The sequence below is a fragment of the Crinia signifera genome, chromosome 6 (genome assembly GCF_055691185.1).
Source record: "Crinia signifera chromosome 6, ASM5569118v1, whole genome shotgun sequence".
Lineage (NCBI taxonomy): Eukaryota > Metazoa > Chordata > Amphibia > Anura > Myobatrachidae > Crinia > Crinia signifera.
The window spans coordinates 168990578-169015426 of NC_139222.1; the positions used below are offsets into that span (position 1 = coordinate 168990578).

Below are 24849 nucleotides of genomic sequence, written 5' to 3' on the forward strand. Positions count from 1 at the left end.
AACACTATCAAGAAATCTTTAAACCTAACTTCAAATGGTTTAGAGAACTTAACCCCTGATGAAGTCATTTATGACGAAACACGTCGGGTATCATTTTTGGAAGAATTGGATTATGGAATCCGTGTCTGTCTTGATCTAATAAATGTTACTGATTTTAATTGTATGGTCTACCATTTAATTGTTGATTGAGGTGGAGGATCACATCAAGTGCACCCTATATCTTTTTTATATATATATATATATATATATATATATATATATATATATATATATATATATATATATATATATATATATATATATATATATATATTCAATTAATGAAGGGGATTTCTAAATTATATTCTACTTTATTTCCAACTTGTGAATTCAGATTAGACCCACAAACTTGCTAAAATAATTACCTAAAAAAAAAGGAAAAAATGTAATGTGTAACTTATTTATCTTTTTACCTCTTCTATCTCCTGCAGGGGGGATCCTGATAAATGTGACATTTGGGGAAACACACCTCTGCACCTGTCTGCTGCCAATGGCCACCTCAATTGCTTGTCCTTTCTGGTGTCCTTCGGGGCCAATATCTGGTGCCTGGATAATGATTATCACACCCCACTGGACATGGCAGCTACCAAGGGTCACATGGAGTGTGTCCGCTATCTAGACTCCATTGCAGCCAAGCAGAACAGTTTGAATCCAAAGCTGGTGTCTAAGCTGAAAGACCGAGCATTCCGAGAGGCAGAGAAACGCATTCGTGACTGTGCAAAGCTGCAGCGCAAGCACCATGAGCGAATGGAGAGGCGTTACCGTAAAGAGATGTCTGACCACTCTGATACCATGAGCTTCTCCAGTTTCTCCAGGTACTTCATGTTTTCCACCACACTACACAGTTACTAATGTATAAAGTATATATTACTGCTAAATCCAGGCATAGCATGCTCAGAGGTTGGCTGGCATCTTTTAGCTTGTTAATATGTAATTCCAAGCTAGAATGTGTCCGCACCAGAGGAAGAATGACCAAACTACAATTTCTAGACTGGATGGTTCTTCAACAAACTCACTCTCTGTGCACACACTAAATGGGCCAGATGTATCAAGCTTCAAAAAGTGTTAAAATGGATAGGTAAATAGCCAGTCAATCCGCTCTGAACTGTCATGTCACAGGCTGGGCTGGAAAAATGGTATGTAGGAGCTGATTGGCTGGTTGTTTATCACTCTCCACTTTGAAGCTGCTACATCTGGCCCAATGTTCCCAAAATGGTCATGTACTGTACATTGAAACTAAAGTTCAAGATCCCTCAGGTCCACTAATGGCAGTACTGGTGGCATTTCCCATATCTAAAAAAAACTTGGGTCCAGAAGTACAATATTTTGGATTTTTTTTAAATATTTGCGTACGATAATGTAGGTGTGACCCAAGTCGAAGCACAGAATGCCTTTGTGTTAAATATACACCTTATACACACAGCCTGAATATCATTTATACAATATTTAAAATAATTTCATTCATAATATAAAGTTTGTGAATATTCTACCATAAGAAAGTAAAGGTTTCAAAATGTCAGTCTTGCTGAAAACATTCCGTATCATAGTAGTTTCTTAGTTAATATTATGCCCCATAGTACTGTCCTAGTTTTTTAAACCATTTTTCCCAAGTATACATGATGTCACATTGTAGGGCTGCCAGTGACATCCAGTGTCCCCTGTTCATATTATGCCACAGTACAGTGCCTCCAGTCCATATGGTGCCACATTGCGGTGCCCCTACGGTGAGATGTTTGAGCAATCTGTTTCAGGCCATGCACCACATTGTTCTATTTTATTAAGAAAACAATATTATTATTATAATAATAATATTATATTTAGTTATACATACACTGTTTATGTAGCCATAAAAGTAATGCGTTACTTCCAACATAAGAAAATTCTAAATACATATAACATTGAATTAATATTGCTCTTTTATTATAATTAATAAATATTATTGCTTTTTGAATAAAATGAAACCAAAATGTTCCCTTTAATATATTGCTATACCAGTATTCTCCTTTAAGAGAAGTATCAGATACAAATGGCCTACAAACTCCTTGTGTAAATGGCTCAGAAACCCACTTTTTTTGCCTATACACACTGCTTTATACCAATTTGGTGCATCCTTATATGTCAACATTGGTCGCACCATCAAAAATTGCAACAGCCTTTTAGTAGATGCAGTTTCTCCATTTGACCCACGCCTCTTAAGGCCCCCATACATTAGTCCGACTTGTCCTAGGGACAAGTCAGACCTGATTTCCCCTGCAGCTCCCCAGGAGGGGGACACACGATTAGGCACTTGATGTGCCAAGTTTTGCATATGATAAATCGCATGGATTTATCATATGCAGTCCCCGGGGAGCTGCCGTGCGGGGTATGGCAGCGGGCTAATTCAGAGCCGAGCAGGGAGAGGCTGCATAGGGACCCGGGCAGGAGGCAGCTGTTGCGGTGGGGTGACAGCGGGAGGCCTTGATGACGCTGGCTGCCAGGCAGCGCCACAGCGGTGGGAGCCGGGAGGAACAGATAACTTGGAGGAAAAAAAAGCCCATAGAGATGACTAGCAAGCCATTGATTGGCTGAGACCTCAGCCAATCAATGGCTTGCTAGTCATCTCTATGGGCATTTTTTTTTCAAGTTATCTGTTCCTCCCTGTTCCTCCCGGCTCCCACCGCTGTAGCGCTGCCCGGCAGCCAGCGTCATGTCATCAAGTTCTCCCTGCTCGCCTCCCGCTGTCACCCCACCGCAACAGCTTCCTCCAGCCCGGCGCCATATGCAGCCTCCCCCTGCTTGGCTCTCTATAGCTGGCATCCCCAACCCCCTGCTGTCCCCCACACGGCTCCGGGGCTGGGCTGCACATAAGATTTGGCAAATCTTATGTGCAGCCCATCCGACCTCCTGACCCCGATCCGATGCGCACGGGACCGCTCATCGGATCAGAGGGGATGTCTACAAGTGCGATTTGGGCTGATTTCACTGCCCGATTCATCCGAATCGGGTGAAATCGTTCCCATATCGCATAGTGTATGGGGGCCTTTATGCTTGTGGTTGTGTTTGTGGTTGTGTATCTGAGAACACAGCCACCTGCATTGACATGTCGCTGACACACCCATAATCTGATCACTAAATGGCCCATTTCTGTGCGTGCTACTAGCCACCCCACCCAGTAACTGCCCATGAACACCCATCACTGTGGCGCCACATTTCTAATACTGTCTGAATAGATCACACCAGGCTGGTGTATGCATTGTGATTCTTCGCCTTTGTTTCATGTGGTTGTTTGGTCAAAAACCATTAGCAGAACATCTGCTTTGTACAGTTACCCTTAGGGTGTTTTCATCTGCTTAGTAATTGGATAATACTGTATATACATTGTATGGTAATTGATTCAACTATGTAATCATTATTTGTGAGCTAATAACACCCTTGGGAACAATCTGAGCTACATAATTACAAATAAAATATAGAACGTATGGTACAGATGTACTTTGTGCTTGCTTCAGGCCTGTTCGCACATCTGTGAAAATCATTATCCACTGATCTTTGGACATGCGCCCTGAAACTGCGATCATGGCTGATTGCAGTTTCAGAGCTAGAAGTGGCGTTGCAAAGGTGGGATGAGATGTTTTGTGGGAGTGGGTGGAGGATGCTTGATGTCTCACACAGCCGCTGTGACCTGGAACATGGCTGGCCTGGGTCTGGCTTTGCTGCCTGTAAGGTGTGAGCGCTTCATTGTGTAGCGAAATGCTCGCACTTTAGCGATAAGGATCCAGCATGCGGGGCTGCCTTGCCCACTAATTGTCCTAATGAGGGGGCGGTTTGTATATGGTAGAGTCCTCCACCATATACAAATGAGAAGGGGGGGTTGTATATGGTGGAATCCTGGAGGGATAGTGTGCTCACAACACGTATCCTAGTGCCTGAACACGAAGGGTCAGCCCGACAGTCCTGGACCCCTGCTCGACTCCTAACCTCCACCCTCCGAAAACCTATTCAATCCATAAACTGCAATACCCACCAATGATACATTTATTTATACCTAAATAAATGTATGCATAGTGACTGGAATAAACGACAGCACCTTTTCTATAAGCATGATGCCACTCTCAGAAAAGAAACCTTCCTTTATGTATTTATAGTTCCATTTTGGGACTTTACATATAAAAGTGGATCATCCCAATAGAAACTACTGTGATAGTGGTGTAAATAGAAATATCCTGCAATTACAATCCATTGTCTATATGCTGTTTAGGCCATTAAACGATCCTGCAAACATTGTTTAGTATATATAATATATGTATGCAAATTGTTTTGTTTAAATGATACACATGCAAGTAACCATTCCACAGAACACCATCACAAAATTCCTGTGTAGTTCAAAAACACCTAATTAGTTCCAATGAGCCAAACCAGTTTATAGCGACTGATCTATTACTGGAACCCACAAGATATTTGCAGATCGCAGCACATCCCCTTTACTATTTATCTAAATAGATATCTGGGCAGCTGCAACACATGCATATTTTCACTATACCGCTGCTTACGGAATTACAGTTATAGTATGACGATGTTTGCAGCCATCTCTACACGGGGCTTCTCTCTCACCTGTATCTGGTGATGACTCCTGGAGACTTCCTCCTCTCACAGGACAAGGGCATTACATGTGCACACCCGTGTCCATTCCTAATTATTTATCACCATAGTTTCCCCAGCATCCTAGAATTGGGCTAAATTTGTAATTGTGGTATTTAGAGAAACAACGGTGGCAGCTACACTCCCAAGATCGCTACCTGCTGCTGGGTAAGATCATTTCCACTGAGGTGTAATCATTCTATGGGATCTGTGAGATTTAACTATTTTGTGATGCATGAGTAAACTTTACCAACATCCTACTCCATATAAAGATGCATACATCTAGCTTCAATAAGCAATGAAGGGAGGAGCCTGGAGTGAGTGAGCAAAATACGTCTTTGGGCGGGTTATTTAGTATTCAATTCCGGCCATTTTCTGACTTTTTTCTTTTTTTTGTACTTGTGTATTATCACGGCGCCCACATTTTCCATCGTAGGGAATTGTACAACCAAAAAATCGCGTTGCATCACATGCAATGCGACGCGATTGGACCCGATTTTTAATTGTACAGGCACCCAGATGTCTGATTCCTATGTTAAATGCCCCCCAGACCCGATTTTTTGATTGTACACTCACCCTGATGGGTAATGACTATGTTAAATCCCCCCATTGTTAACGCCACCCCACAATCAACGCCAACCCAAAGCGTGGCGAGCGCAGCGAGCCCGCGAGGGGCGGCAGTACGCGTCCACCGACCTTTTCATACCCCCACTATCCACGTTGGCGCGGAGTTGATTTTATATAGTGTGGCGAGCCACCGTGCCCGAAGAGTGGCGAGGGGACGCGGATGACTTCACATATATTCCACGTCCCCTCACGGGGCTCGACGCGCTCGCGACACTATATAAAATCAACTCCACGCCAACGTGGATAGTGGGGGTATGAAAACGTCGGAGGATGTGTACCGCCGCCCCTCGCGGGCTCGCTGCGCTCGCCATGCTTCGGGGTGGCGTTAACAATGGGGGGCATTTAACATAGTCATTACCCATCAGGGTGAGTGTACAATCAAAAATCGGGTCTGGGGGGGCATTTAGCATGGGAATAAGCCCAAATCGGACATGATCGCATCGCATGCCATTATAATGCGACGCGATATTAAAATTGTATACTCAAGCCCGGGGAAAGGCTCAAATCGGGTCCCATGGCATGGGCGCCGTGATAATACACAAGTACCTTTTTTTTTTTTTTTTCACTGATTCGGTTTAAATTCTAAAATGCATTAGTGAAAAATGACTAAATCCATCAAAAACGGCTGCAATTTCGACAAAAACCAGTGGTCCGACCGTGCCGGATTTTTTGATTATTAAAAAATCTGCACGTTGTACATTTAACCATTTTCTATCATTCAAACTAAAGTGGCAATAAGTACTTAACTGAATACCCCCATGGTCACAGTGCAATGTAGCTAGTAAATATCAGTAGACTGCCAATTAATTTGATATGGTCATAATGTACATACCAGTACACTGCTGATTAATTTGATATGATACTTTTATATCTCTGTGTATGAAGCAAAATTGTAATTGGCATGAAAAAAAAATGTCTGCTGCATCGTAGCACTTTGTATGCAGAATCAGAGACTTGGTCTTACACAGTTTACAGTGTCACACATTTAATTATTCAAATGTAGAAATAGAACTGCGCAATATCAGGGAAATAATTAAACCGTATTAAGGCATTTTATTAATATTTGCCCTCAATAAATGACATCATTGACCAGCTATTTCAATTAAGCAAAAGTTATTCTAACCTGACTATTATCAGTTTCAAGGGAAGTGCATGTCTAACTAATATAATCAGCTTTTAATCGATATTACTCTGCATGCTGTTCATAGCCACAACCGGTTGTGTATAACTCCTCCTCTTCTTTTAATATTATTGTTATTTTATTCTTATATGTATGTTTGATGTGATATGTTATTATGTCATGTATTGAGGGCAAATATTAATAAAATGCAATTAATACTGTTTAAATATTTCCCTGATATTGCGCAGTTCTATTTCTACATTTTTTTTCGTTTTTGGTTCCTTGGGGGCTTTGAGCTATCCCCACAAGAACAGCTGCAATAGACGGGAAGGGATCGTATCCCTAAATCAGTCTGGTCTTACTGGTTACAATTAGTCCATCTATCCGTGGTGCAGGACTTTGTGTTTTCTTATTTAATTAATCAGCACAGTCTCCTGGTGCATCCTGGTCACATTGTGTTGCAACTAAGGGGGTTATTCAGACCTGATTGCTTGTGATAAGCAGCAAATCCACATGCAAGCCATTCACCATCTAATGATTTTTCCCACTGTGTGCAATCTGTGCATAGTCCAGAACTTATTCGGAGGTTACGATGGAAACATTCTGATTAGGGGCCAGAGCTGACATCATATGACTTCCTTTAAAATGCTTGGGAATGGCTGTATTTTCCCTGACACTCCCAGGAAACATCTAGTTACCTCCCACCAGGTTCCTGTCTATGAACTTCCATACAGCCAGCGTAAAAAAAAAAAAAAAAAAGTTGCTGGATTGCACAGAATGGCCTTTTGCATTGCGTACTACCGGCCGCATGCATGCACAGTTATTCTGTGAACACCCAGCCTGGGAATTCCCAGCCCTGCATTAAGGTCTGAAAAACCCACCCAAAAAACCCTGCCCCGATCGACGGAGTTTGGTCATGCACATTTCTATGCATACGAGGGGATATTCGCTGGGGCAGTGTCACAGGGACTTGGTAAGCTGCAGGCTTCACAGCTTAGCGAGTCAATCAGAATGACCCCCATAATGGAAAGGTTGTGCCCCCTAAACTGAATTGTTTTAAATGCAGCAATGTTTCTGAAAAACTGTGTCCATGCTCCCCTCTCCCCATCACAGATCGCAGAACTTTTACAAAGTGGGGTGTTTAAATAAAAACTACGCCAGCAACATGAGCGTTTCACTCAGGCTCTAAAATGTGCATTTTTATAAAGTATTGTCTTTTGTCTTCTCTTTTCCTCAGCTCAGTGAGCCAGCGCATCCCGAGTGCCACATTACTTGCCACCATGCCATATTCTCATGCTGCCGGTACCACAAAGGGCAAAACGAAGATGCAGAAGAAGCTTGAGAAAAGGAAGCAGAATGATGGGACATTTAAGATATATGAGGACGGTAGGAAAAGTGTGCGCTCACTCTCTGGACTTCAGCTAGGCAATGATGTTATGTTTGTAAAGCAAGGTACATATGCCAGTCCCCGGGACCGAGGACGCCACCATCTTCGTGACATGTTTATGCATGAGGCGGATTCACTATCCAGGGCAATCAGTGACCCTGGACTTCACGTGGACTCTGCCCACTCTGAGGTTAGCACAGACTCTGGACATGATTCTCTATTCACCAGACCAGGACTTGGCACCATGGTATTCAGGAGAAACTATCTAAGCAGTGGGCTGTTTGGGATGGGTAGACAAGAGGATAATGGACTCAACGTGGGAGGTGAGGAGATGAAGCTGCGCAGTCGACTTAAGCGATCTCCAAGTTTAGATGATAGCATTGGGAGTGCTGGCAGTCTAGAGGGAAGGAATGAGCAGACTCTTCCGTGGGAAGAGGAGGAGTTACTATTGGATGATGAAGAGGAGCCTGACACCACCCCCCTGGAGACCTTTTTGGCCTCACTGCAGATGTCTGAGTTTGTCTCTCTACTTCAAGATGAGAAGATCGACTTGGCAGCCCTCATACTCTGCTCCGACCATGATCTCAAAAGTATTCGCATCCCACTGGGACCTCGCAAAAAGATTCTAGATGGTGTGCAGAGGAGGAAGCAGGCAATGGAGAGACCCATGGCCATGGGAGATACTGAGATGTAAGTGTTACACTGTAACCCTTGTAGTCCTTTTGTGCTGCATTTTTGGAATCATTCTAATACACCATTTTTTTATTTAATCTATTAAGCTTTCATAGCACACGATTAGAAGGGGTATGACTAAATGATTAATGCGATTTTGCATCTGTCGTTATTTTTTTTTCACCAATTCTTTTTTTTTTTTTTTCTTACATTTGCCTCATAGTTACCTAGATTTGTGCTTAAGCAGAAATTTGCCCCAGCAACGTACATTGTTAGGGGAATTATTGAGGCTATAGCCTCCCTAGTGAAAAGATAGATTTCTTTCTGCAAAACAAGTTTCAGAAGAGAGGTAGAAGGTGCATTTATTTATCTATTAACAGTTTTTTATATAGCACATACATATTCTGCAACGCTTTGCAGAGTATAGTAGAACATTCACATCATGTTGATTTGCAGAGAGCAGTACAGTACCAAAGGTACCCACACACTCTACAATATCTAGTGGTCAGACTGTTTCATTGTATAGTGTGTAGGCATGAGCATTTTGGGTAAAAATGTACAGAGGATCTTCCCTTTGATTATTTAGTCAGTCAGCCAGAAGTTCTTAATATCATTCAGGGTGTGTGCATTCTCAATAATCTGCCCATATTTCTTAGGTAGATGCTAAATTGTAGTGGGCTAAAGGACCTTCCACGCCTAGGGGGAGAAGCAAGGCCGGGGGGGGCTTGCTCCTTCACTAACCATGCCACCACTGGTTGCCTTTAGTAACCAGGTGGCAAGCGGAGCGGAGCAAGCCACATGCCCGAATCGTGGCGAGCGAAGCCCGAATTGGGTCCAGTGTTCCCTCTAAGCTGTGCGCGCACACAACTCGACCAGCGTGCGCAAAGACATTACAACAGAGTGCACAAAGCAGTAGTGGTCCCTTTTTGCAGTTGTGGACTCAATGTGTGTTTCACCCATTAACTACATTGTGTTCTGTGTTTTAAATGTTTAATATCCTTTTGAAGTAAAGTTAACACAAATGCTGAACGTCATTTTCCAGTTATATAGAAATGACGCACAAAAATTTAAATTTCCTTCCAAAGTTGCACAGCCAAAATCTTTTGCCGCACACAGCCTTCGTAAAATTAGAGGGAACATTGTTTTGGGACCCTTCTTCCGACCTCTCTCCACCCCCTCTCCTCCCTGAGGTCCTTTAGCACACTACAATTTAGACCTAATCATATTTCTTATGGTGTATCCTAATGACCTTTTGCTGTTTGTGGGTGGACATGTGTAAAGTTCATTTAGTGTGGTGGTAATTGGGTAACTTAAAAACTTGGGTCTTACTGGATGCTGTTAATAGAACATATATTGCACCTTCCACTTATAGTTCATTTGTGAAATACATTTGTACTCCAGCCAATTTAAAGCAAATCATCAAGCACATAAAAGTACTATATGTAATAAAGGTAGTTAAGTGCTCTGACTCCATGAATTAAGCCATAAATGAGTGTAAACTAAACAGTATTTTAGGAACTAAAATGTTTTGTGTAATTAATGGGGATGTTATAAAATGTAAGAAGGTCAGACTTTGGATGTGCCTTTTTGCACAGTTCACCTCTCTGCTTTTTAGATTTCTTCCTTCAAAAGCAGAGTGTGTAATACCTTACTATTTTATAATAATAAAATATTATATATGTAATAAAATTGTAACCACAAATAAAATGAAACCATTGCATTATGTACTATCTTTAGATAAAACGTAATATATTCCAGAATGGAATAAATTCATTTTTTTTCCTCAATACCGAATAATGACATGAGAAGTTTTGGGGAGATTTTTTAAAAATGATTAAAACTATAAAACCTAAGAAATCACATGTACATAAGTATTCACAGCCTTTGCTCAATACTCAGTTGATGCACTTTTAGCAGCAATTTATTTTTTAATAGGATGCCACAAGCTTGGCACGCCTATCTTTGGGCAGTTTTGCCCATTCGTCTTTGCAGCACCTCTCCACCTCCATCAGGTTGGATGGGAAGCGTTGGTGCACAGCTATTTTCAAATCTCTCCAGAGAGGTTCAATCAGATTTAAGTATGGGCTTTGGCTGGGCCATTCAAGGACATTCACATAGCTGTCCTGAAGCCACTCCTTTGTTATTTTGGCTGTGTGCTTAGGGTTATTGTCCTGCAGAAAGATGAACAGTCACCCCAGTCTGAGGTCAAGAGCGCACTGGAGCAGGTTTGCATCCAGAATTTCTCTGTACATTGCTGCATTCATCTTTCCCTCTATCCGGACTAGTCTCCCAGTTCCTGCCACTGAAAAACATCCCCACAGCATGATGCTGCCACCACCATGCTTCACTGTATGGACGGTATTGGACTGGTGATGAGCGGTTCCTGGTTCCTCCAAATATGATGCCTGCCATTCACGCCAAGGAGTTCAATCTTTGTCTCATCAGACCAGAGAATTTTGTTTCTCATGGTCTGAGTCCTTCAGGTGCATTTTGACAAACTCTAGGCGACTGCCATGTGCTTTTTACTAAAGAGTGGCTTCTGTCTGACAATTTTACCAAACAGGCCTGGTGCATTGCTGCAGAGATGGTTGTCCTTCTGGAAGGTTCTCCTCTCTCCACACAGAATTGTTGTAGCTCTGACAGAGTGACCATAGGGTTTTCGGTCAACTTCTTCCCTGATCGCTCATTTAGACCTAAGGCCAGCTCTGAAGATTCCTGGTGTTCCAAACTTCCACTTAAAGATGATTGGGGCCACTGTGCTCATTGGTACCTTCAAACCAGCAGATATTTTTCTGTAACCTTCCCCAGATTTGTGTCTCAAGACAATCCTGTCTTGGAGGTCTACAAGACAGTTCCTTTTGACTTCATGCTTGATTTGTGCTCTGATTTGCATTGTCAAGTGTGGAACCTCCTATATAGACAGGTGTGAGCCTTTCCAAAAAAATGTCCAATCAAATAATTTACCACAGGTGGACTCCAATTAAGCTGTAGAAACATCTCAGGTATGATCAGTGGAAACAGGATGCACTTAAGCTCAGTTTTGAGGGGTGTGGTATGACACACAGACAGTCGGGATTCTGACAGTCATTTCTCCGACGTCGGAATCCCGACTGCACAGCGGGGCAATGAAGCCCCTTGCGGGCCGTGGACCCCCACGAGGGAGCAGTCGGGATTCCGACATCGGCGCAATGACTGTCGGAATCCCGACTGTTAGGGAGCCGTCCGGCACCCGTTTTGAGTTTCATTGCAAAGGCTGTGAATATTTATGTACATGGGATTTATAAGTTTATTATTTTGAATACCTTTGCAAAAATCTCCAAAAATGTTTTTTTTTCACGTTGTCATTATGGGGTATTTCATATAGAATTTTAAAGGGGAATAAATAAATTTTATTTCATTTTGGAATATTGCTGTAACACAAAATGTGGAAGGAGTGTTACTTTTTTATTTGCTAGTTTACCCAACTGAGGGCCTGTTTCAGAGATACTGTAGATGAATTCCTTGTATATCTCTGACAATTTCAGATGTAAGTATATGCAGGATCTATATTGTGCAGATCTCTGCCTGTTATGCCAGTCACGGTGCCTCCCTATTTGAATCATGTTATGGCTGTTTGGGTGGCAATGACCACCATTTCGGAACATTCATATTTGCCGAGGCCCCAGTAGCATCAAAACACCGGCCAGTTCAGGGAGCCCAAAGCTGGGAGGAGGCATCGATTTACGCCAGATGCCTCCTACGGCATTAGCAAAATTTAGCGCAGCAACTGCATACAAAGACGCAGCAGCTGTGCTACTGTGCCCATCCCTGGATCAGGCCCTCAGTTCTGTTAATTTATGCTGGGACATATAAGACTTGAATTTTGATGGCAAATTTGAAAAAAAACTAATTTTGCCTATGGGGAAAAGGTCAAATGTAGTAAACCAATACATTTGTCCATGGTTGCTCCCAGAATTATTTTAATGTGTTTGGACTTTTGTCATTACAGGTAGTGGCATCTACTGAGTAAGCAGGACCCAGCTACAGTGCCAGAAAACTCAGCGGCCACTTACTAAGCTAGTGACTGCCCTTCGCCAAATGTATGCCACACAAGGAGAACCACAACTACTCTCCACAAACTTATAGTTCATTTAGGTGCCAAGGACGTTTACCTCTATACCAGGAAATCCAGAATCCACAGTGTGATGTATATTAAAGCTGCAGAAAATGTGCTGAACCTTTCTGTTTATTATATTTTCCTATGGAAATTACCTGTGCTGTATGTTACTGTATACATATTTTTTTTACTGTTGAACTTGTCTTTTAACTTTAGGTAACCTCTTTGAGCATTGTAATCATGGGCAATACCGTGCCTAAATAAAGTAACAGAGACAGTCGATGGGGCCGATTCAGTTAGCTGCCAGAACTGCAAAACAGTTTCCAACATCCGCACCAGTTCAAAAGTACTTGGTCACTACGCTAAAGGTGCCCATACACGGTGTGAGGGTGCTGTGCAATGCGCGCTTTCACGGGCATCCCATCCCACGGCACATAAAGTCTGTTCAGCCCATGCTTTTTAAATTGGCTTCACATCGCATTGCATTCCATGCAATTCGCATGAAAATCAAATGCGATCTAGTTCAAACCTCACGGAAATATTGTACCGTGTATGGGCACCTTTAGAACAATTGTATACAAAACATCTTAAACCGCTTCTTATTAAGAGATGGCACTAGGATAAAATAGCTTAAAATATTTACTGAATTTATAAAAATCAATTAACATGTAACCGCAAATGGCATAAGAATGTTAGTGCAGGCTACAAAGCGAGCAAGTCTACATCTTTTCTAGGTATGGTCTTGAAAAAGTCTCCTGTTGCCCCCCAAAGCTTTAACCACCAGTGATCTCCAGTGCTCAAGGCTACATTCTCCTTGACAGGTCTCCTTGAACAGCCACATCGTACATACGAGCTAGCTCTTTGGACAGCTGTGCAGCGTTTTGAACCAGCAGTGCCGCAGACAGCGTGATAATTAAATGATCCTATGTGGAATTGAGTGCAGGTTTGACACCCTTATCACATAGTCACATCCAGGACTGTGCACTAATAGATCTGCAGCTACAGTATCTGATGCAGCAACACTGCAGACAGTGCTATCAGTGGAACTAATACACAGATTTTACAGGACCTCAGCACAGGGTTGTTACCTTTACTAACTAAACAGCATGCCAAACTAACACAACTTTTATCATTAGCTTTGCCAAGCATTAAACATTAAATAACCCTGATTGAGAGCTATTTCTATAAAAGATGGATACTTGCTTGCTTTGTAGCCTTCATTAAAGGTGGCCACACACTGGAAAGATCAGCGATTTTGCTAAATCATAAGATTTAGCAAAAGATCCGCTGGAGCGTGAATCCGATTGGTCAGAAATTAGCCGATCGACAAAAAAATCGTTCTAGTGTGTGGGCACCTTAAAAGGCTTATACCATTTGCAAAGCTGGTTACACACCTAAAGATTTATCTTTCCAATCTGTCTGGTGGGAACAACAATCTGGTTATTTATGAAACTATACAGCATGACAATCAACTATTGGCTCCCAGCCACTGGAAAACAGACAATAACTATACAATCCATTGATTTAACAGATTTATCCAAATGCTTGATTTTGTATCTTCTCCAGCATTTGGAAGCATATTGTCAGGGCTGGGTACACACCTACACACCTTTATCTGTCCATTCTGTTTGGTGTCTATTCGGCTGGACGATATTAATGTTGCGGGGCCACGCATCGCTAACGCCCGATGTGTACAAACGGGCAATTCAGGCAAACCTAAGCAATTCTGATGTTGTCAAAATCATTTAGAAGAATCGCCCTGTGTACATGGCTTAAGAGACATATGAGATATCTTTAACCCTGCTGGGACGCCAGTGTTAAGTATTTATTATAAATAAAAGACACTGGAGACTGTTGTGGACGATCCTTCTATTAACCCTTTGCATATCATTGCTGACTATTTTAATTTTTGTCTATATGTGTTTGAATATATGATATAACTGTAAGGATATTATTATATACATTTTTAGCAGTAATACCGTACATCCATTTTTAGTACTTGATATTTGCTCTTTATAAAAGAAAGCATATATTTCACACTGTATTGGCCTTGCATCATCCCTTAATAAGAAACGGATTCATATGGTTTGATTAGGGTTGTTCTAATCACAGTGACCAAGTACTTATGAATCTATTTCTACTTTGAAAGCTTGGCCCTTTTATTCAGATCTGGTCGCAGTACAAATTTGTTCTCAAAATGGGCAAAACCATGTTCACTTCAGGGTGGCGCAGATGTAGCATGCAAAGAAAGTTAGATTTGGGTGAGTTATTTTGTTTCTGTGTAGGGTAAATACTGGCTGCATTATTTTTACATGGCAATTTACATTTCAGATTCAACACACCCCACCCAAATTTAATACTCTCTGCACATGTTACATCTTTCCCCACCTGCAGTGCACACGGTTTTGCCCATTTTGAGAACAAATTTGTACTGCGATCAGATCTGAATAAGGGCCCTTGGCTGGCTTTGTTCCACTTGCAGACACCGTAGACCTTTTAATCAGTTTTTTATGTAATATAATAGTGCCGACACTTATGTAGCTGAAAAACTCCTTTCTTGCATATCCTCACCAGATTTGCCTTCAGAGGCTGATTTCTGCTTGAAGAGGTGTGAGCAGAAGTCAACCACGGTAATGGGCTGGTGTGCGAGTAGTGCAGGCTGCTGATGGCATCTCTCTTCTTATTAAATCTGTCCCAATGAACATTAGTGGAAACAGGTAACCACAGTTCTGGCATAAAACTGAACTTCTATGTACAGTAGGATGTATTTTATGATTTCTGTAAACCAGCCTCTCCAACTTTGCCTACAGCTCTTATGTGCCTGAATTGTCTGAGGACATTCACAGTGTTTTCCACTGGTAAGTTAAATTGACATTTCTAGTTTATTCAATTTCAGGTTTCAGAGGCGTCCTTGCCTCAAAGCAGTTTATCCTATATAATAAAAGGCTAAAGGCCCATATACACAATGGGCGACTTTGAGCTGAAAGCCGCTCCGTTTACTCATTTGACCGGCCAGTTTGTACGGGGCAGCAATGAGCGCTGATGTGACTGCTTATCTGCAGATGAGCCACATAGTGGATGGCTTTCCATAGCTGCCCATCGCTTGCCCGGCTGCTTATCTGCTGGTAATACCAGCAGATGAGCCACGTAGTGGGTGGCTTTCCCTAGTGTCCCGCTATGGAAAGCTGACCACCCCGGGGAAATCGTTAAAACAGGCGAAAAACGAGCGTTTTTCAGCCTAGCGATTTTCCCCATCATCGGTGTCCATAACGCTAGGCAAAATCTCCCAGTGTGTATGGACCATAACACTGCTCCTCGCCTCTGTGGAGGGATTCATGCCGAAAGCCACTAGATGGCGCCCAACAGACCAGTTCAGGTGTTGCTCTGTTTTGCCCTGATATTACTGTTCTGTTGTTCTGTCATTTTGATGGGCTGGTAACTAGTTTCAGACCATTGCAATGGAATTTGCATGCAGTATAATCTGCTATACTGTAGCTTTTGAATTGATGATGTACAAATGAATAATAAAATATATAATGTATCAAGCTAAAGGGATTTGTTTAATGGATTTGTGATTACCAATAAGTATTTGGTATTCGTATCATCTATATACTGTATATATGTCTTGTGTCCGTGAGTCTCAAAAACACTGCCATCTGCTGGCAGAGAGTGAAGCTATACGTCTCTTTCTCACACATGCACAAACACAGAAGGTAGCAGACTAGCTTTCAAAGCTTTGGCTTCGAGCGGGCTTACTAGTAATATAGATTGTGACCAAATATATTCCAGAGAGACAGAAAGGGAATTTATTAAGAAGGTGTCCTACTTGCCAACAGTTGAATGGTTCTTTGTAAACTGTGTGCTTTCCTTTTTAAACTACTTCCTTGGCTTCTTATACTGTTTATACAGTCTGTAACATATTGTTACCGCAACAAATCTCTACCCAGTATCAATTCAGCAACTTAAGGTACCTGCATCACTTTAGAGGGGAAACATAGGATAATGGAATTTGTTGCACTATATAAGAAATAAATATATAAATAAAATATATACCGGTGGTGGAGATGCCGGCAGTCAAAAGATTAACCCGACAACCGATTTGGAAAATCCACAGGGGCTCAGTAAGTAACTATACCCTCTCCCCTAAACCTCCCTGCTTACACTAGGGGAGGGGGGGCACGAGTGCCTAAACCCTGTACCCCTTTTAACTCCAGCACCACTCCCTCAGGGGCAGATATATTAAGCCTGGAGAAGTGATAAAGTGGAAGGTGATAATGCAGCATCCAGTCTGCTCCTAACTGTTAATTTCAACCCCAGTCTGTAACTTGACTGTTAGGAGCTGATTGTCTTGTGCATTATCGCCCTCCACTTTATCACTACTCCAGGCTTCATACATCTGCACCTCCGTGTCCTCACTACTGCGCTTCTAAGTGAAATGTCAGTGGATAAATGAAGGCTTTCATATCAGTGAACATCTTCTTCCCTTTCAAAGTTACATATGTCATATAATTTTTTTACCATTGGGTGATACATAGGTACCCTTACAAACTTTGGCCACTGCTATGTAGCACCATGGAAAGTGGAGTCACTATAGTGTGACATCATATGAACTGGTAGCAGCATTGTAATGTGGCATTATATGGGGGAAATTTACTAAGATGTGTTTTCTACTTCACATTTGATGTTGCTATGAGCAACCAATCAGATCCTGTCTACTATCTTCTAGAGGGTGCTAAATAAATAAGAAGTAGATTTTGATTGGTTGCTCATAGCAACATCACATGTGAAGTAGAATACACATCCTAGTAAATTTCGTCCTATGAGTAGGGGACACTATCATAATTTGAATTGGGGTTACTGTGTTATATAATGCATACAGACAGCCCAATGTGACATAACAACTGCTAAGGAGAGGTGTCTCTGGAAGCATAGGGACAGGTGCCCCTTCCAAATGTTGGTACAGAGCCCGGTTTGGTATGATGCTCTGACAGTTGGAAAACCGATGGTCAGTATACCGACGTCAGAATCCTGACTGCCGGTACTCTAGCAGGGGGGCGAGCGTTAAGATGCTCCTTGCGAGCTTGTTGTGCTCGCCACAAGTTCTATTATCTCTATGGGAGTCGCCACCAGGTAGAATAGCCGCTGTCAGTCGGGATCCCCACTATTGGGCATTTAACAGTCGGGATTCCGACGTTTGTATACTGACCGTCGGAATCCCGACTGTTGGAGCGTCATCCGGCACCTCCACAAAGATCTGGCTACACACCTGGTGTGAAAAGTTTGGTGGTTTTACTTACAAGTAATAAGGAGATACATGTTTCATCTGATTTTTGTTAGTTGAACCTCTTTAATGTTATGAAGGGAAGTTAAAAAAATATGTCAGGATATGTATGTGCAGTGGTTATGTCATCCTGCAGTGGAGAGATGGCACCTGCCCAGCACCAGTGTCTCTGTAAAGCAGCTGTACTTGGTACGGTGTTAGAGGTAAAGCTCAACAACAGCCACAGGTTGCATTATCCATGTCTTTATACTGCAGAGATATTGGAGTTGATGTTTTCTAGGTTTTCAAGCTTTTATAACTGATGTATGTCTTTTTACAGTGGTCCTGACATGTACTGTTATCTTTAACCCCTTACCGCCGCAGCCTGTTTTTGCCTTCCTGACAGAGCCCTTTTTTTCAAATCTGACATGTATCACTTTATGTGGGGATAACTTTATATTGCTTTTACTTATCCCAGTGATTTTGAGATTGTTTTCTCGTGACACATTGTACTTGAAGTTAGTGGTAAATTTTGGTCGATACAGTCTGTTTTTTTTTGTGAAAAATACCAAAATGTCATAAAAAAAATTGAACATTTTGCAAAATGTTACATTTTCTGCTTGTGAGACAAATAATCATACCACTCAAAATAGTTAATAACTAACAAAGACCATATGTCTACTTTATTTTACCATCATTATTTCAACCTCCTTTTAATTTTTTTGGACACTAGGGGGCAGCAGAGACAAAATTATACACAGAACACAGAAAACGCTGCAATTTTCTGTTCACATTTGAACAGCCAATCGCAGCGATCGCCGATGGGGGGGATGGGCCATGAGGGAAGATGTCTGCTGTCAGGGACAGCAGCCATCGTCCCTCTGTCACCGCGTCTATAGACGCGGTGACACTTTAAAGTCATGACGTACATTTATGCCATGCGTCGGGAAGTACATCCCGACCATGACGTAAATGTACGTCAAATGTCGGGAAGGGGTTAATGATGTGACAAGGTGAGCAGACAATTGATCCTTTGTCCGTGGAATAAAATAATCAGTCCGGCCATATGGACATTTGTAGTGTTATATCATGTATGTATGGTGCTATGTGTAGATGTTGACATGTCCTTATAAAGTGGAGAGGCGTTTTAGTGTTCATATTGTTTGTATACACAGTGCATTTACATATGTTACTGGATGACACAAATGGCATGAAGGTCTGTTTTTCTGTGGTGGGCATGTAGTTCCCGACCGCAACGTGGTGTACCGTTCCAGATGACCCTGCAAATTCTTCCTTGCACCCTAAAGAGTTGTGAGAGAAAATTTGCAGTGTCAGCACTACTGGAAACACATGATGATGGCATATTGTGCCAATTTGAATTCCACCATAAGAGAGTATATCACATGTGCACTTCAAGCCTCAGTGGTTCATTACAATATAGTGAACCATTTCAAAATGATTCCCATAAGTGCCCCCATCAGAGTAGAGTTTTATGGGTCTGTGTACTAAAGTCTTGTAGAGAGATAAAGTACCAACCAATCAGCTCTTGTTAACATTCAAACACAGTGGGTAACATGACAGACAGGAGCTGATAGGTTGGTATTTTATCTCAGTCCACTTTATTTACATACAAGACGTAACACATAGACACCTTATTGGCCGGGGTGCAACAACAATTTTGGTCCAAATTTGTGAAATGTAAGAATGTTGTTTTTTTTTTTTTTTCACAAAAGTTGTACATTTTATAAAGTCAGGCAATGAATTTATTCTTTCATGCTTTCGGCTCAGAATGAGAGCTGCTGTTAAAAAGTCGGATCCAGGTGTTCTCCCTAAATTAAACATACAACGCGGCCAATGTAATGGGAGCCGAGATAGGAAGTCTAACAGAAAACAGACATAATTAGAGCTGGGATTTTTGGGGGTGAGTTGTGTTTTGTCAATGTTCAAAATCAATTTCAAGCACACAATTTAAGTACACTTACAGAAAAGAAACATTTTTTGGTACTTGTGAGTTATCCGGGCTGCCGATTTTTTTTCATCGCGCCCGAAATCGGGGGCATCGCGTCGGTCGTGGCCGTTATAAGGAGCCGCGACGCGATGCCCACGATTTCCCATAGACAGTAATGTTAAAAGACGCGATGGACCCGATTTCTCATAGACAGCAATGTTAAAATAAAATTCCAATGTGAAATTGGCCAATATGTTTTTTAAAAAAATGTTTCATGGCCCCCCACCACCGTTAACGCCACCCCGCTATTGACGCCAACCCGAAGCGTGGCGAGGGGCGGCGGTACGCGTCCTCCGACCTTTTCATGCCCTACTATCCACTAGGGCGTGGAGTGAGAATAGAATAGTGTGGCGAGCGCAGCGAGCCACCGAGCCCGAAGCGTGGCGAGCGGACGCGGACACCTTCACAGGTATCCGCGTGCCCTTGCGGGCTTCACAGGTGTCTGCGTCCCCTCGCGGGGCTCGCTGCGCTCGCCACGCTTCGGGCTCGGTGGCTCGCTGCGCTCGCCACACTATTTTATTCTCACTCCACGCCCTAGTGGATAGTAGGGCATGAAAAGGTCGGAGGACGCGTACCGCCGCCCCTCGCGGGCTCGCTGCGCTCGCCACGCTTCGGGTTGGCGTCAATAGCGGGGTGGCGTTAACGGTGGTGGGGGGCCATGAAACATTTTTTTTTAAAACATATTGCCCAATTTCACATTGTAATTTTATTTTAACATTGCTGTCTATGGGAAATCGGGTCCATCGCGTCTTTTAACATTACTGTCTATGGGAAATCGTGGGCATCGCGTCGCGGCCCCTTTTAACGGCCACGACCGACGCGATGCCCCCGATATCGTGTCTTTTAACATTACTGTCTATGGGAAATCGGGGGCATCGCGTCGCGGCCCCTTATAACGGCCACGACCGACGCGATGCCCCCGATTTGGAGCTAAATCGTGGGCATCGCGTCGGTCGGGTGTCCTTAAGTTAACCAAACTTAAGGACAAAATCGGCAGCCCGGATAACTCACAAGTACCCATTTTTTTTTTTATGATTTCTAACCTTAAAAATCCAAAATATACTATAATTTGTCAAAATAGCTCTTGTACTTTAGATGTCATTTGTGTACTTTTTTCTTTGACAAATGCATTTTCTGCGAATCCGATGCACAAGCAGCATGTCTCCTACAGTTTGGCTCACGAAAGATATATAAAATGATCAAGGTGTGGTGTTGTAATATTTATAAAGCTGTGGCTCTTAGCAAGAGTGCATTGTGGGAAGAAAATAATGAAAGATAACATCTTGTCCGCCGAAGCGTGGGAGCGCTAACTCCCCCCTCCGGCGATGTCCCCTCCTGGAGATAGCGCATCAGTTAATACTGATGCGCTGTCTCCTGTCCCCCGGCCGGCTGCACTGGGCATGCGCGGGATCTCGCTGCTCACGTGAGTTCCCCAGGGCAGCCCAGACCTAACAGCAGGGACAGCACTGTCCCTGCTGTTTAGATAGGGCTTTGCCAGCCTGCTGCTGGCAAAGCCAAAAGCAGCAGCGGGCGGAACGGTCAGCGATGCTGACCGTTCATACATTCGGCCTGCTATCATTTAGATAGCGCCCCTGTCCTGTACCACAGCCCGGCTGCTTCATACATGGGGGAGAAGCGGTATAGTGCACATAACGTGTGCTGATACCCCTTCTCCCCCATAACGACCCTTCATACATCTGCCCCAATGTGTACTTACCCACATATTGTGGACCACAACTTTGGGCTTTTTGTCTCTGTAGCTTGTGACTATTGTGGCAGAGAGAATAAAATGAGGGTCACCATCAAGTGTGTGTTTTGGCTTACATCCATGGTTAACACCATCATGGACCCTCATTGTTGCCCTTATTTGCACTATTCTGTTGAAAGTAATAAAACGGCTTTGATGCATGAGTCCATTCTAAAGAGTGTGCCACCATTTAAACGTTAAGAGGACCCTATATGCTGTCACCCTAGTCAAGTATTTGCATTCATTGAATTTTGCAAATATGTGTGTCAGAAGCCATGTTCAGATTTCATAGTCCAGCTTCAGCTGATGGTGACCCAGAAGAGGAATGAATTGTCAAGTATGTACTACTGTATTTGTCTTCATTGTCTGATAAGAAATTCTACTGTATCCATGAATATATGTAGTGTTATTTTACTCCTCTATACAGCAAATATTCATCAAAACAAAACAGGTATTCAAATCTGACTATTTTATATATTAAAATATTATTATGGATCCTAACATTCTTTATCAAACGTGTATATTTGTTCTCACTTCAAATGTCATGTTGAATTAAACTATTTTTAATATATTAATTATATCTGTCTTTGACTCACTGTAATCATTATATTCCTTTCTATGTCCACTTCCTGTTCTACTTGTCTGTCTGGTGAGACACTGAGACAGGGAGGGACGGTAGGGATGACAGAAACTTGGGCAGTGCTGACAATTTTGCATCCTGTGGAGAAGTTACATTGTAGGCGGGACACAGAGGTGTGAAAATTGCTTTAGTCCTCATTTCTTTACTTTCTACAATGTTGACAGTGCTCTCTAGGTACAGTACACTTCTAAAGATGGAACTGATAACATAAATGGAACTTTTAGTAACTACAGTACTTGTTTAAAAGAATAAACGGTACTTATGTAATATCTGGGCTCCCGTTTTTCTTATGAGACCGCGTCCCCTCGCGGGACTCGCTGCGCTCGTCACGCTTCGGGCACGGGGGCTCGCTGCACTCGCCACACTATATAAAATCAATTCCATGCGTAGTTGGATAGTAGGGGTATGAAAAAATGGGGTGCATTTAACATGGGAGCCCAGATAATACATAAGTACCGAATAAACTTATTTTTTTTCTCTTTATGTAGCGGACATGTAAGTAATATCAAGATCCGTCTTTCACTCATTTCTGTTTGACATTTAATTTCAAATGCATTCTCTCTAGACTTCTGAGTCACTAAATAAATCCTACATCACACTATAGTTCCTATTTTGGTGGTAAGGATATTGGTTGTGGCTTGGGCAAATCTAGGGGGTGGTTTGGGTTGATCATAGGATGATGTTTCTGGAAGACAATATCAGTAAAGCACCAAGATAAGTCAGCAGACCTCACATGTAGAAGAGTTATGGGGCCTACACACGTAGAGATTTTCTGAGCGATGCTAGATCGTTCGGCATGCAGCACTCTGTGAGAACACTGGCCCTGACTGATTTAATATCCAGTATATGCTTGATATTAATCGCCAGGTGATAGCGCATCGCTATGACCCCTACATACTGAGCGATCAAGTGAGATCGCTTAGAAAATGCACCTAAATCGCTACGTCTGTAGGTCCCATTAGTTACACTCCTCGTTTGTGTTGACACTGATTCCGGGACAGTGGGAGACACTTACTTGAGGTTGCAGATCACCCATTTTTAATTTTGTTGGAAAGCAGTCCAGCTTGCTCAGTGAGGACTAGTGGTTTACTTATAGTTATAAGTGCTTGATAAATGTACTATACATCCACTTCCAGTATGAGAGCTACAATGGGCAAAACTTAATGTAGGTATGCCATCAAAGAATAAACCAGAGGATAGGAATGAATATGTGTATATGTGCATTATTTGTAACTAGAGGTTAAACCATTAGATGGCTCAACGGCCTGATTCATTGCCCAATGGTGTTGTGGTACAAGTCAAAAAGTACCCGTGTTTGGTACTTTGCACACGTTCCAGAGCTGTATTGCTCAGGATGCAGTTAAGATCCCGGCGGTCGGGATCCCGGCGTTCAGAATCCCGACGCTGGAATCCCGACCGCCGAAATGCCGACACTTTCTCCCTCCTGGGGTGTCCACGACACCCCTGGAGGGAGAATAAAATAGCGTGCCGAGCGTAGCGAGGCCCCGGGCCCGCTGCGTGGCGAGCGCAGCGAGCCCGCAAGGGGGGGCGATCCACGTCTCCCCCTTGTCGGCATTTCGGCTGTCGGGATTCCGGCGTCGGGATTCTGAACGCCGGGATCCCGACCGCCGGGATTCAATACTGAATCCGTATTGCTCATGTGCAGTACAGGCTTGTGTGGACTCGGGCGGATTGGGATGGAAAACCAGCCCGGGAAATTTCACAAAGCAGCCATAATGGGTGCGAGGTCTGTTGAAGGGGAGGGGTTTGTAGAGTGAGCAGAATTGTTAACTGGAGCTTCAATAATTGAGCAATATTAACAATATTGAGCATGCAACTACACAGGGTTTTTTTTTTTTTTCAAAAACGATATAGTTCAGAAAAAGCATGGAGGGCATTATTCTGCTCGGAGCGGCCAAACGTGCGTACGTTCGCCATTACCGCACGCTAGCCGTACGCGGCCGTTAGGGTTAAGTCCACCCACAAATCAGCCGCTTACGTACGGCCAGAAATACCGTAGAAGGGGAGTGGCGTACAAATGAGCGTACGGCAACGTACGCGGACGGGCCAGCCCTTGCACTCCGACAACAGGCGTACAACTGAGCGTACGGCGCCGTCTACGGCCGTCTTTCCTCCGTCTCCCCACCGCCTTCTTGCGGAGATCTGAGCGTACGCCAGTTTGCACGGACGGGTCCCTATTGTTTTCAATGGAAAACTCAGCTTATGTCACCACTCGTGAGAGTGAGCGTACGTCCATGCACGCTGGCATACCCTTCACATATATGGACCTGCAAATCTTGCCTCTCAACTACTAATCTGACAATTGATTAATTAATCTATTTGTTATTCACTTATTGTTTTCTATTAACTCAATTGTCTACCTTAATAAAGACCTAATAAAACAACATTTGAACCCACATTACATGTATATTTGTTATGTTCTAATGTGTCATTTTAATCACTATCTATGTGTCCCCATATTGCTGTTACTTTTAAATCAAGTTATGTTGGTGTTTCTGTATATGTACTAAATTATGTACGTAATTACTTTGTCCAAAATGTGTAACATGTATACCTACCCTGATGTTATGTGTGATGTTTTAATCGAACAACATTAAACATTCATGCATTTTCAC

At 42.8% G+C, this 24849-nt stretch overlaps 1 protein-coding gene across 2 annotated transcripts in view; it reads left to right on the forward strand.

Annotated features, from left to right (window-relative positions):
* Positions 1–14434, forward strand: part of USH1G (USH1 protein network component sans) — a 40395-nt gene extending 25961 nt beyond the window's left edge. The window contains exons 2-4 of one of the 2 annotated variants that reach the window (XM_083148054.1): positions 471–854; positions 7641–8480; positions 12451–14434. In XM_083148054.1, the coding sequence (XP_083004180.1) occupies positions 471–854; positions 7641–8480; positions 12451–12454 (1228 nt within the window). In that variant the 3' untranslated portion in view covers positions 12455–14434. Of the gene's footprint in view, positions 1–470; positions 855–7640; positions 8485–12450 lie in introns of those variants that run through there. The other variant, XM_083148055.1, reaches the window with a different exon arrangement.
* Positions 14435–24849: the final 10415 nt, after the last annotated feature.